This window comes from Scyliorhinus canicula, chromosome 1 (genome assembly GCF_902713615.1).
Source record: "Scyliorhinus canicula chromosome 1, sScyCan1.1, whole genome shotgun sequence".
NCBI lineage: Eukaryota > Metazoa > Chordata > Chondrichthyes > Carcharhiniformes > Scyliorhinidae > Scyliorhinus > Scyliorhinus canicula.
Genome location: NC_052146.1, coordinates 229,381,468 through 229,394,304, shown reverse-complemented (window position 1 = coordinate 229,394,304; position 12,837 = coordinate 229,381,468). Strand labels below are relative to the sequence as shown.

General features: G+C 46.6%; 1 protein-coding gene across 1 annotated transcript in view; it reads right to left on the bottom strand.

Annotated features, from left to right (window-relative positions):
• Positions 1 to 12,837, bottom strand: part of usp34 (ubiquitin specific peptidase 34) — a 347,321-nt gene that overhangs the window by 38,754 nt on the left and 295,730 nt on the right. Inside the window, 1 exon segment of the mRNA XM_038808956.1 lies at positions 1,517 to 1,595. Within this exon segment, the coding sequence (XP_038664884.1) occupies positions 1,517 to 1,595 (79 nt within the window).

Below are 12,837 nucleotides of genomic sequence, written 5' to 3'. Positions count from 1 at the left end.
CAGATCTTACATTAAACCGAGCAAATACAAGTACAGTATTGTACAACATCCCCCATCTTAGACCCTCAGTTTGAGTCCAGTTTCTCGGCCTGCACAAAGGCCCACGCCTCCTCCGGGGACTCAAAATAATGGTGTCAATCCTTATAGGTGACCCACAGACACGCCGGCTGCAACATGCCAAACTTCACGCCCCGTCTGTGGAGCACCACCTTCGTCCGGTTAAACCCGGCCCTCCGCTTCGCCACCTCCGCACTCCAGTCCTGGAAGATCCGCACCTCCGTGTTCTCCCACTTGCTGCTCCAGTCCTTCTTGGCCCACCGGAGCACACACTCACAATCCACGAACCGATGAAACCGCACCAACATCACCCGTGGCGGCATGTTCGGCCTGGGCCTCCTAGCCAGAATTCTGTGGGCCCCCTCTAGCTCCAGGGGCCCCTGGAAGGACCCAGACCCCATCAGCGAGTTCAACATAACAACCACATAGGCCGCCAGGTCCGACCCCTCTAGCCCCTCCGTGAGGCCCAGGATCCGCAAATTCTTCCGCCTCGACCGGTTATCCAGCTCCTCGAACCGCTCCTGCCACCTTTTATGGAGTGCCTCGTGCATCTCCACCTTCCCCGCGACGGCCACATCCTCCCTTTCGGAGGCCTGCTTCTGCAGCTCCCGGATCGCGGCCCCCTGGACTGTCTGAGCCTCCATCAGCTCTCTGGTGGTAACCTTCAACGACTCCAGCAGCTCCACCTTCAGCTCCTGGAAGCAGCGCAGCAGAGTCGCCTGCTGCTCCTGCGCCCACTGCCTCCACTCCTCTGGGCCTCCGCCGGCCGCCATTTTGTTTTTCTTCCCCCACTTTTCCAGGGGTGCTTCCACCGTTTTTCTTCTTACCCCACTCCTGGTCCGGACCACAGGACCGTAGGGGTCGACTCCTGTCCTCTTCCCACGTCGGGATTTGCCGACAAAGTTCCATTGGGGGCCCTGAAACGAGAGCCACAAAGTCCGTTTTCAGCGGGAGCTGCCGAACGTGCGGCTTAGCTCCGCATTGCCGCCACCGGAAGTCCAAACCCGCAATCTCTACCACCTAGAAGGACAAGGGCAGCAGACACATGGGGACACTACACACCCTGACTCGGAATTACATCAGTTTCCTCACTGTTCCGGTGTCAAAAACCAGGAACTCCCTTCTTAACAGCACTGCGAGTGCACCAATACCTCATGGACTGCAGCGGTTCACCACCACCTTCTTAAGGGCACGTCAAAAATACTGAGAACAGCTTGACATTCCAGATTTAATGGGGCTCCTTGATGCCTCACTTGGTCAAGTGCTGCTTTAATGCCAAAGGCAGCCACTCTCACCTCCTCTCAGAACTCAACTCTTTAGACCAAGGCTGAAGCCTGATAAGAGTGCCCATCCTTTTGCCTACCAAAGATGGGGCGGGCAGTAAGGGTTAACTCAAGGCAAATGTCTCGCACAGAGATATAATACAAGAAGTAAGAAAGAGCCAATCAATTTACTGTACCTCAGTCATCAGAATCAGTCCCCGATTGAAAACAACTAGCAGCCTGTCTTCATCAGTTTCTAGAAGAATTCTGAAGGCACTGCAATAATAAAATGAAACACTTTTTCATGGAATGTCACAATTTACAAAGTGCAGACATCACAACTGATGGCTTACTTTTCTGTCAGCATCTTGTAATATCAATCACTAATAAGATCATAATATATGCAGGGTTCCACTTGATCACCATCCATTTCCTCACATAGCATTGATAATGGACAAACCCTTTGAATCATTAAAGTTAAAATAGTAAATACTTGAGGCATGAGTTTATCAAGGAAAAATAGCACAGATTGGTCAGACATGCTTGGCTAATTTAAACTTTTCTTTGACTAGGCAGATAAAGGAAGTGCAATCAATGTGTCATACAAGTGATTTTCAAAAGACCTGCAATAACATATCAAGAAACAAGTTAGAAAAAAATCAGATAGTAAGATATAAGGAAATTAAGATGGGTAGGAAGTTTGTGATCATTAGGAAGCAGTTACGTTAATCAGGTATTTCTAGAGTATGGAGCTTAGCAAATGAGAACAGTCTTCAAATAGTGGAACAGACAAACTTGTGGCAAGTATAATTTGACATGGGGAAGGGTAGAAATACACATTTTGGGAGAAAAGAAAATAGGAGTTGATACTCAATGGAAAGATGCTGAAGGGTGTCGACGAACAGGCATCCCACAGGGTTCAAATACATAAAAGGTGAAATTCAACTTCAGCAGGGACACAAAGTGGTTGGCTGATCTGCTACCACTCATTGTGCAGTCCTGCCAAAGTTAATTTCACCCCATAGTTCCTTGAAAATGAGTGTGCCGGTAGATAAGACTTCTATGATCTCTGTGGAGCTGGCCTCCCCAGCACCATCAGGCCGTGCCATAAAGATCCTCAGCGCCATAGGCAGCAGTGCTTCAAATTCCTAGATGTGCACATCACCAACAATCTGTCCTGGTCGGTCCATGTCGACGCTATGATCAAGAAAGCACAACAGCGCCTACATTTCCTCAGGAAACTAAAAACATTTGGCATATCCAAATTGACTCTTACCAATTTTTACAGAGGCACCATAGAAAGCATTCTATGTGGCTGGATCACAGCTGGTATGGCAACTGCTCGGCCCAAGACCGTAAGAAACTACAGAGAGTCGTGAATACAGCCCTGTCTATCACGCAAACTCTCCTCGCATCCATTGACTCGGTTTATACCTCTCGCTGCCTTGGGAAAGACCCCTCCCTCCCAAGTTATTCTCTCTTCCAACCTCTTCCATCGGATAGGAGATACAAATTTCTGAGAACACGCAAGAACAGGTTCAAAAACAGCTTCTTCCCCGCTGTTACCAGACTCCTGAATGACCCTCTTATGGACTGAACTGATCTTTTCATACATCTTCTCTACTGAGTAGCACCACACTCCTTCACTGCTTCACGCGACGCTGGTGTCTATGTTTTTACATTATGTACTTATATATGTCCTCGGTTTTTTCATGTATGGAGCAATGAGAAGAAACTTAGCATCTCCTAAATGATTGTCCCTTTATCCTGAGGCTGTGCCCTCATTATTTAGATTTGGCAGCCAGTGAAAACAACCACTCGGTGTCTACCTGGTCAAATTTATTCAGAATCTTGCACATTTCAATGAGATCACCTTTCACTCTTCTAAACACCTAAGAATATAGTCAACCACCCCCACCTTAGCCAACTTTGAGAAATGAGTTTGGGGATAGATGCGGGCAGGTTGTTTCCACTGACGGGTGAAAGCAGAACTAGGGGACATAGCCTCAAAATAAGGGGAAGTAGATTTAGGACTGAGTTTAGGAGGAACTTCTTCACCCAAAGGGTTGTGAATCTATGAAATTCCTTGCCCAGTGAAGCAGTTGAGGCTCCTTCATTAAATGTTTTTAAGGGAAAGATAGATAGTTTTTTGAAGAATAAAGGGATTAAGGGTTATGGTGTTCAGGCCGGAAAGTAGAGCTGAGTCCACAAAAGATCAGCCATGATCTCATGGAATGGCGGAGCAGGCTGGAGGGGCCAGATGGCCTACTCCTGCTCCTAGTTCTTATGATAGCACCAATCCTACAGCTTTAGAGAGACCAACCTCTGGCATATCTTCTCCTTCTGGCACCAGTTTTTTGTGGAGGCAACATGGAGGATGCATTCCCCATCCAGCACCAGGGGAACGCATATTGTGTAGTCTGGATGTCAGTGTGCATTGCCACATCTATAAGGAGGTGGGGGCACATAACAAAATAATTGCCCTGCTGCCCATCCACCAACACAGGCTATTGAGGCTAGTGCTGCCACCCTTCCTTTCATTCCCATTCCTGTAACCGAATCCTCAGGTGTACAGTCAGTGTCTGCAGCCAAAGACATTACAGCTACCAGCGTGCACTGTTGCTGCACAGCACCAGGGTCTCCGGTTCGATTCCCGGCTTGGGTCACTGTCTGTGTGGAGTTTGTACGTTCTTCCTGTGTCTGTGTTAGATGAACTGGACATTCTGAATTCTCCCTCAGTGTACCCGAACAGGCACCAGAGTGTGGCCCTTAGGTATCCTGAAGACGCATTGATTAGGTTAAGAGTTGCGACGATGGGGCAGGCGAGTGGGCCTAGGTAGAGTGCTCTTTCAGAGGATCGGTGCAGGTGTGATGGGCTGAAAGACCTCCTTCTGCACTATATGGATTCTATGATCACCAGAGAGAGACAGACAGATACCTCTGTCTGGCCTGTACCTCCAGGAGATGCAAGTGTACCCCTGCACAAAGAAGGAGTGGAAGATCCACCAAGTATAACTCAGCTATTCATCGCCAGTTCAGGCTTCCAGGAAGTTTAGGTGGTTGAGGTCACTGAGATTGAGCCAATCTGGCCATGTGCTCATACTGCCCAAGATACTCGACCTGGTGGAGGATTCAAACAAAATGGCCTCATTGAGGGTTATCGGGCAGTGGCGGGAGAGGGGACACCGCGGGTGGAGCTTTGTGTCGCCATGTGACCTGATGCCGGAGGCGGAGTGAGACACAGTGAGGCCTCAAACCATTTCAGACCTCTCACCCAGAGCTGAGGAAAGACCTCTCTTGCTGACCATCCTGTGAGTAGAATGGTGTCAGAGGTGGAGCTGGCTGGGGTAGCTGGACAAACAATTGCTAACAGTGATGACCTGGAGGAGGACGGTGGCTTGGTGGAGGACACAGCAGATGATTTGGTGCCTCCCTTCATCCCTCTTGTGAGACTCCAGAAATTCCAAGTCAATAGCTTGATTTCTGCAACAAATTGCAGCTGACCTCAGCTAATAGTCTGAATTGGCACTGCACATCAGGTCCCATCACTCTGCTGTAGAGATGGTGCCAGGTTCCTCACTGGGCTGTTAAAAATGTGGATGACTACAAATAACTTTGCTCCCTCTCCACAGGAGGGTGCAAGTAATGCTTGCACTAGACACAGGTCATGAAGATAATCATGACCAGTGACATCAATGGCAGCAGGGAGGCATCCTGTAGATTTCTCAGCTTTCTGTTCCTTAAGGTGGGGAGAGTATGTGGTGTGCTTCCTGCAGGTAACTCAACACCATTCTGAAAGGCAAAGCTATATGGCTCCTGGAGTGGCAAGAAGAGTGCTACATGAGGTAACTCATCTCCAATTCTATACTGCTGGCCCTACATTTTCAGCTGGGTAACTTGGAAGATCAAGAAGCCTATGCCAGGATGCTGGTTTCAACACATCATCTGACTGGGTAATGTATTGTTTTTCCTGTGAATATGTATGCCCCACCAAGCTAGCATGCAGCAAGCGTACTTCTTTAATTGTCTGGTTATCTTGGCCCCACTGACTCTAGTGAGTGCATCACCCTCCACAGGGTGTGTATGTGTGTGGTGGGGTGGGGGTTCAGCTGTAGCCTTGAAACAAAAGACTGTTGTGGTGCCCTTCACCACTGGGCAGCGATAGGCAAGTTGAGGGATCTGGTAAGGACATCTGGTGAAATCTTCACATCAACTCCAGAGGGGTCGCGGAGGGGAGGAGGGGGTGGGGGCGTGGCACTGGTAATGTAAGCAGAATTGATGGCCGTTATATTTCTCCAGCCTATGCCTCCTGCATTCCAGTAGCTCCAGGGTGACCAGCGTTGCACTGTGAATGAGATTGTCTCTCATTCTTCTAAACTCCAATGAGTATAGTTCTGACCTGACTCTGCTCCGTGCATGGGTGGGGTCTGCTTTCTAACATTTTAACAATATACTGGTGGAGGAGGATTGTTTCTGGGATTTGTTCCATTTTTTATGGACTCACAGGACACCCACTGTGTTTGACCTGGAAATCCACCTTGGTCAGGCCCTCAAAGGCCCGGTCATGCAGAAAGTGCATGAAGAGAAGACGGGCGCAATAAAGGATCTCGTTCCTGCAGAAACAGGAGCCATTTGGCCGCTCGAGATTGCTTTGCCATTTAATAAGATCACCGCTGATTCAATTGTGGTCTTAACTATGTTTTTCGACATGTCCTCTTTACTCCCAAGTTGATCAAAATTTGACCAACTCAACCTGGAATATATTTAATACCCTATACTCCACTATTTTCTGTGGATTCCAAAGTCTAATGATCTTCAGAAAAAAATCCTCACTTCAGTCTTAAATGGGAGACCCTTTATTTTATAACTCTATCCCCAAGTTCAAGATTTTCTCCACAATGGGAAGCATCCTCCCAGCATCCACCCTGTCAAGTGCCATCAGAATCTCATATACTGTTTGTTTTAATAAGATTGCATCTTATTCCTCCAAACTCCAATGATTAGGCCTAACCTGTTCAATCTTTCCTCATACAACTCCTTCACCCCAGGAATCAGACAAGTGAACCTCCTCTGAATTGCTTCCAATGCAATTGTATCCCTTCTTAAATAAGGAGAGCAAAACTGTACACATTATTCCAGATGAAGCCTCATTATGCCCCTGTACAGCTGTTGTAAAACTTCTCTACTTTTATACTCCATTTCCCTTGCAATAAATTCCAACAATCAATTTTCCTTCCTAATGACAGATCCCAGGCCTTGGATCTGGAGGGCATCGCTGCCCAGGCCCAATCCTATTGTGGTGCTCTTAAGAATTCCACAGGTAGCCCATTGCTTGTCCCTCAAGTGTCTGTTGAGGTCAATTTCGCTAGCTAAATGGAACATTGAGTTTCTCGGCGCCTTTCCAGCTGATCTCCAACAGGACCCTCACAAAATGCTGTGAGGAGCACCTTCACTGAATGGATCCTGGCGATTTTCCAGTTCCAGATCTGCAGAGATACTGATGGGTGGATTTTCCACACAACCTGCAGTGTGTTTCGTGGAGATGGCCTGCCATTGGCCGGTGGCGGGATCTTCTGGTTCCGTTGTTATCAATGGGGTTTCCTGTTGACTGCACCCCTCACAACCAGGAGTGTGCCCCCGATGTGAACAGCCGGAATGTTTCTGCTTGAGACTGCTCCTAGATGGTGGATGTTTGTGACGTATTTCTTCAGTCAACTGCATGTCTCAATTACGACACAGAGCTCCTGTTTATAAACCTGTGGATCCAGGAACTGCCTGTCTTTTACCAGGCAGTAATTTTACCAGGAATTGATCATGGTCTGCATCATGGATGCCACCAGCAGGAGCTCTCCCTCATTTGGAAGTGAGGCTATTATCCTGGAGCTGCTGTTAAGGAATCCACACCTCTCATCAGTTCATACAGCTGGTGGAGGAGAGAGCTCTCACTGTCAAAGTAACCAGGGTCAGAGGCATACTGGAGGGTGGAGCAGACTGGATGTCACCTGAAGATATCACATGACATGTGTCCTCAGCTAACATCCAGCTCACCACCTAAGCCAATCTTGATAATAGTAAGAAGTCTTACAACACCAGGTTAAAGTCCAACAGGTTTGTTTCAAACACGAGCTTTCGGAGCACGGCTCCTTCTTCAGGTGAATGGAAACTTAAAGCCACAACACACAAACTGTTGTTTGTGATATACATAAATGATCTGGAGGAAGGTATAGGTGGTCTGATTAGCAAGTTTGCAGATGATACTAAGATTGGTGGAGTTGCAGATAGCGAGGTGGACTGTCAGAGAATACAGCGAAATATAGATAGATTGGAGAGTTGGGCAGAGAAATGGCAGATGGAGTTCAATCCAGGCAAATGCGAGGTGATGCATTTTGGAAGATCTAATTCAAGAGCGGACTATACGGTCAATGGAAGAGTCCTGGGGAAAATTGATGTACAGAGAGATCTGGGAGTTCAGGTCCATTGTACCCTGAAGGTGGCAACGCAGGTCGATAGAGTGGTCAAGAAGGCATACAGCATGCTTGCCTTCATTGGATGGGGTATTGAGTACAAGAGTCAGCAGGTCATGTTACAGTTGTATATGACTTTGGTTAGGCCACATTTGGAATACTGCGTGCAGTTCTGGTCGCCACATTACCAGAAGGATGTGGATGCTTTGGAGAGGGTGCAGAGGAGGTTCACCAGGATGTTGCTGGTATGGAGGGTGCTAGCTATGAAGAAAGGTTGAGTAGATTAGGATTGTTTTCGTTGGAAAGACGGAGGTTGAGGTGGGGACCTGATTGAGGTCTACAAAATTATGAGAGGTATGGACAGGGTGGATAGCAACAAGCTTTTTCCAAGAGTGGGGGTGTCAATTACAAGGGGTCACGATTTCAAGGTGAGAGGGGGAAAATGTACGGGAGATGTGCGTGGGAAGTTTTTTACGCAGAGGGTGGTGGGTGCCTGGAACGCTTTGCCAGCGGAGGTGGTAGAGGCGGGCACGATAGCATCATTTAAGATGCATCTAGACAGATATATGAACGGGCGGGGAACAGAGGGAAGTAGATCCTTGGAAAATAGGCGACAGGTTTAGATAAAGGATCTGGATTGGCGCAGGCTGGGAGGGCCGAAGGGCCTGTTCCTGTGCTGTAATTTTCTTTGTTCACAAGTGATAATTTTCTTTAAACTGGCACAAGAAAACAATCGGCATAAGCTAACAACAAAGGGTTTCTCCCCCCCAAAACAGCTGGCAATACAGTTCTACATGCAAAAAGCCATTACTCTAACCAAACCTTTCATGGACTGGTGACGTCACAGCTAATCCATTTTCATTGCATATCCATAAAGAACACTATTCACAACGTCCTATGCTGCTCTTGCTCATGTATTGGCTTTGTTTGGCTCTTATTTGCACTGTAACCAATCACTATTTGTCAATGAATTATTTGTTGATTTACTCTGTCGATTATTCTTTTTGTCTACTGTGTCCAGACAATGTACATTCCCTCGGCCGCAAAAAAATACTTTTCACTGTACTTCGGTACATGTGACAATAAATCAATCACTCAATAAAGCTCTCCGATTTTAACCAGGCAGTTATTACTCTTTTTATTGCATCAAGGCAGAAAAGGTCCAGAGAAACATAGAAAATAAGAGCAGGAGCAAGCTATTCAGCCCTTCGAGCCTGCTCCGCCATTCATTATGATCATGTTTGATTATCCAATTCAGTAACCTGTTCTCGCTTTCTCCCCATATCCTTTGATCCCTTCAGCTCAGAGAGCTATATCTAACTCCTTCTTTAAAACATACAGGTTGGGATTCTCCTTTGGCCGATGCCGAAATTGGGAAAGGTGATTGGGCAGAGAATAGGTTCCAACGGCAAAATCGCGGCAGGCGCCAATTTGATGCCAAATTGCCTTCTCCATCACCTTGACAGCGGCGTCAATGCGTTCCAGAATGCACGTACAGTAAACACGTTTGCATGTCAATAGCGGGCCCGACCCTGTATTCTCCGGGGCCTCCGTGATGCTCCGTCTCCGATGGGCCGAGTTCCCGATGGTGCGGATTACCTATGCTTTTAAAAATTGTGAAGCCAGTGCGGTGTCTGGTGAGGGAGAGACACACAGGAAGTGTCCCAACAACGCCATAGTTTGCTGACAGTTGTGCTGGTGCACGGAACACCATTGCCACAGCCGTGCACACCACTAACAGCCCACTGGTCGTATAGGTGCTCCCCCAGGGCAGCCCCCCTAGGTGCCCTCGTGCCCCAGCCAACCCATTAGCTGTATGGGTGCACTCCAGCACAACCAGGGCCATCTAGTTGGCTGGGATGAGTGTGTGTGGGGAGTGTAATGTGCATGTGCGGCTGCAGCTTGTTCGTCTCCTGAGTGTCAATCACGGACTCAGTGAATCCCGCACCGTTTTTCACTGGAATTGATTGTGTTCCACGTGGCACAGGTGCTAGTCGCTTAATAGCAGCGGAATCAGTCCAGATGTGCCGCCAGTTTTTCTGGCGTGAAAGTCCACAAATTCTGTGTTGGTGTCAACACCTAGAAATGGAGAATCCTGCCCACAATGTTTTGGCCTCAACTGCTTTCTGTGGTAGCAAATTCCACAGGCTCACCACTCTCTGTGTGAAGAAATTCTTCCTCATCTCGGTCCTAAATGGTTTACCCCATATCCTAAGACTGTGACCCCTGGTTCTGGACTTCCCTTCCTGTATCTATCCTCTTAGAATTTTATAGATATCTATGAGATTCCCCCTCATTCTTCTAAACTCCAGCGCATAAAATCCTAAATGACTCGAGTTCTCCTCATAGGTCAATCCCACCACACAGGAATCAGTCTGGTAAATCTTTGCTGAACTCCCACTATAGCAAGAACAGCCTTCTTCAGAAAAGGAGACCAAAATTCCAGGTATGGTCTCACCAAGGCCCTGTAGCAAGACGTCCTTGCTTCTGTACTCAAATTGTCTCGCTATGAAGGCAAACATGCCATTGGCTTTCTTTACTGCCTCCTACATGCTTACTTTCAGCGACTGGTGTACAAGGATACACAGGCCTCGTTGCACATTTCCCTCAATCTATAGCCATTCAGATAATAATCTGCCTCTTTTTTTGTTACCAAAGTTTATCCACATTATACTGCATCTGCCATGCATTTGTCCACTCACTCAACTTGTTCAATCATACTGACGAATCTCTACATTCCTCTCACATCTTACCTTTCCACCCAGCTTTGTGTCATCTGCATATTTGGATATATTACATTTAGTTCCCTCATCTATCTAAATCATTAAAGATAGTGTGAATAATTGGGGTCCTCATACTGATCCCTACAGTACCCCACTAGTCACTGCCTACCATTTGGAAAAAGATCCATTGCAATACAATATCCCAAATCTCATGTGTTTGAATTTTACATGTTAATCACTTATGTGGGACTTTGTCGAAAGCCTTCTGAAAGTCCAAATAAGCTGGCTCTCTCTCGCCAACTCCACTAGTTACATCCTTAAAGAATTCCAGTAGATTTGCCGAGCATGATTTCTCTTTCGTAAATCCATGCTGACCCTGTCCGATACAGCTGCTGTTTTCAAGTGCTCTGCTATTGAATCTTTTATAATGAACTCTCCTGACTTTCCCCCACTACCGACGTCAGGCCAACTGGTCTATAATTCTGAGTTTTCTCTTTACCTCCTTTTTTTCAAAAATAGTGGAGGTACATTACTTTCCCTCCACTCTGTAAGAACTGTTCCAGAGTTTATAGAATTTTGAAAGATGACCACTAATGCATCCAATAATTCTAGGGCCATTTACTTAAGTACTCTAGGTTGTAGATTATCAGGCCCTGGGGATTTATCATATTATCAATTTCCCCAACACCATTTCCCTACTAATATGGCTTTCCTTTAGTTCCTCCCTCTTGCTATTCAATCCACCTTTATAAACTAGGTTAACACCAAGACCTCTGTTAATTACAACATATTGCAATGACTCAACAAATAAATAAATAAATAGATAAATAAATAAGGAGGCTGAAGATCAGTTTGAAAAGTTAAACGGGAATGTCAATTTACTGAACCAATATAACATATCAATTTTTAAAACAGAATTATGTATCAGAAACAGAGAGCCTAAGCTACCCCACTTCCCAACCATCTCTCCCACCTCACCCCCTATTCACTCAGAAACCCCACTTCCCAGTCTCGGACTCCTCATCAGAGGCGCGCTCTCTCTCCCCCTTACTCCTTTGGAGCCTGTGTATATCTCTCCCTTAGAGCCTGCATGTATCACTCACACATCACTCCCTCAGTCTCTCTCACACTGTCACTCTAGTGCTCAGGCTGATGTGCCATCACTGACATTTCTGCTGTTCTTCCAATCAGATTGTCCCTCTCCCACATTTGCTGTCTCTCCTGCATATGGGGGTGACTTTCATCTCATTGGTCACTCCTATGATTGAATTTTCTCAGCCATTTAGAGGATTTTCAAAGGCGAAGTTTCTGGCTGCCCCATGTATTTTGAACCCGCCATCAACAAGTCCAGACAATGAGCAGTCGAGGAGATTGTTGGCCTGACTACCCACTTCTAATCCACAGTTATGTTCACACCCAGTCCCCTGAAATGGGAGCATGCAGTATTTGACGGAACACTTCATACCTTCTGCAACCAGGGGGCACCAAGAGTGGGCTACTGGAGACCATCACTGCCCCCATGGAATGTCACTTTAATCTGATCAACTAAGCTTCCTTTAAAGGTTGTATTCCGCACCCGCACCCCCCCCCCCCCCCCCCCCCCCACCCCCAAAATCTCCCCTGAGTATATCAGTGGTGTCTCTTCTAGAAGGGCACTTAATATATCTTCATTGTCAACCATTGAGATGGCCAAAAAAGGTACAAATCCGTTGCTGGGTTAAAAGATGCATGCTTGTAATATGTATCGCTGAAAATAACTTCTTAAAAAAGTGTGTAATAACTAGTGCCAGTTTTCTCCTGTATCAATTAGCTTTCTGGAGTAGAACACTGACAGGAAGTATTCTTGAAGTTAATTAAATTTAAAGGAAGCTTTGATCAAGTGTGTTCATAACAGAGATTACTGACAAAAAAAAAAAATCAGTAATTTATTTGGGATTTTTCCATAAATGTGCCTCTGTAATTCAATCTTGCTAACCTGTGCATGCCCATATTAAATAATTCCAACAAAACATAGCCTATTCAAGTATATCTTTCCAAATGATTAAATTTCATTGGGGCTGGGTTTCAGGGCTGGTTTAGCACAGGGCTAAATAGCTGGCTTTTAAAGCCGACCAAGGCAGGCCAGCAGCGCGGGTTCAATTCCCATATCAGCCTCCCCAAACAGGCGCCGGAATGTGGCGACTAGGGGCTTTTCACAATAACTTCATTTAAAGCCTACTTGAAATGAAAATCGCTTATTGTCACGAGTAGGCTTCAATGAAGTTACTGTGAAAAGCCCCTAGTCGCCACATTCCGGTGCCTGTTCAGGGAGGCTGTTACGGGAATCGAACC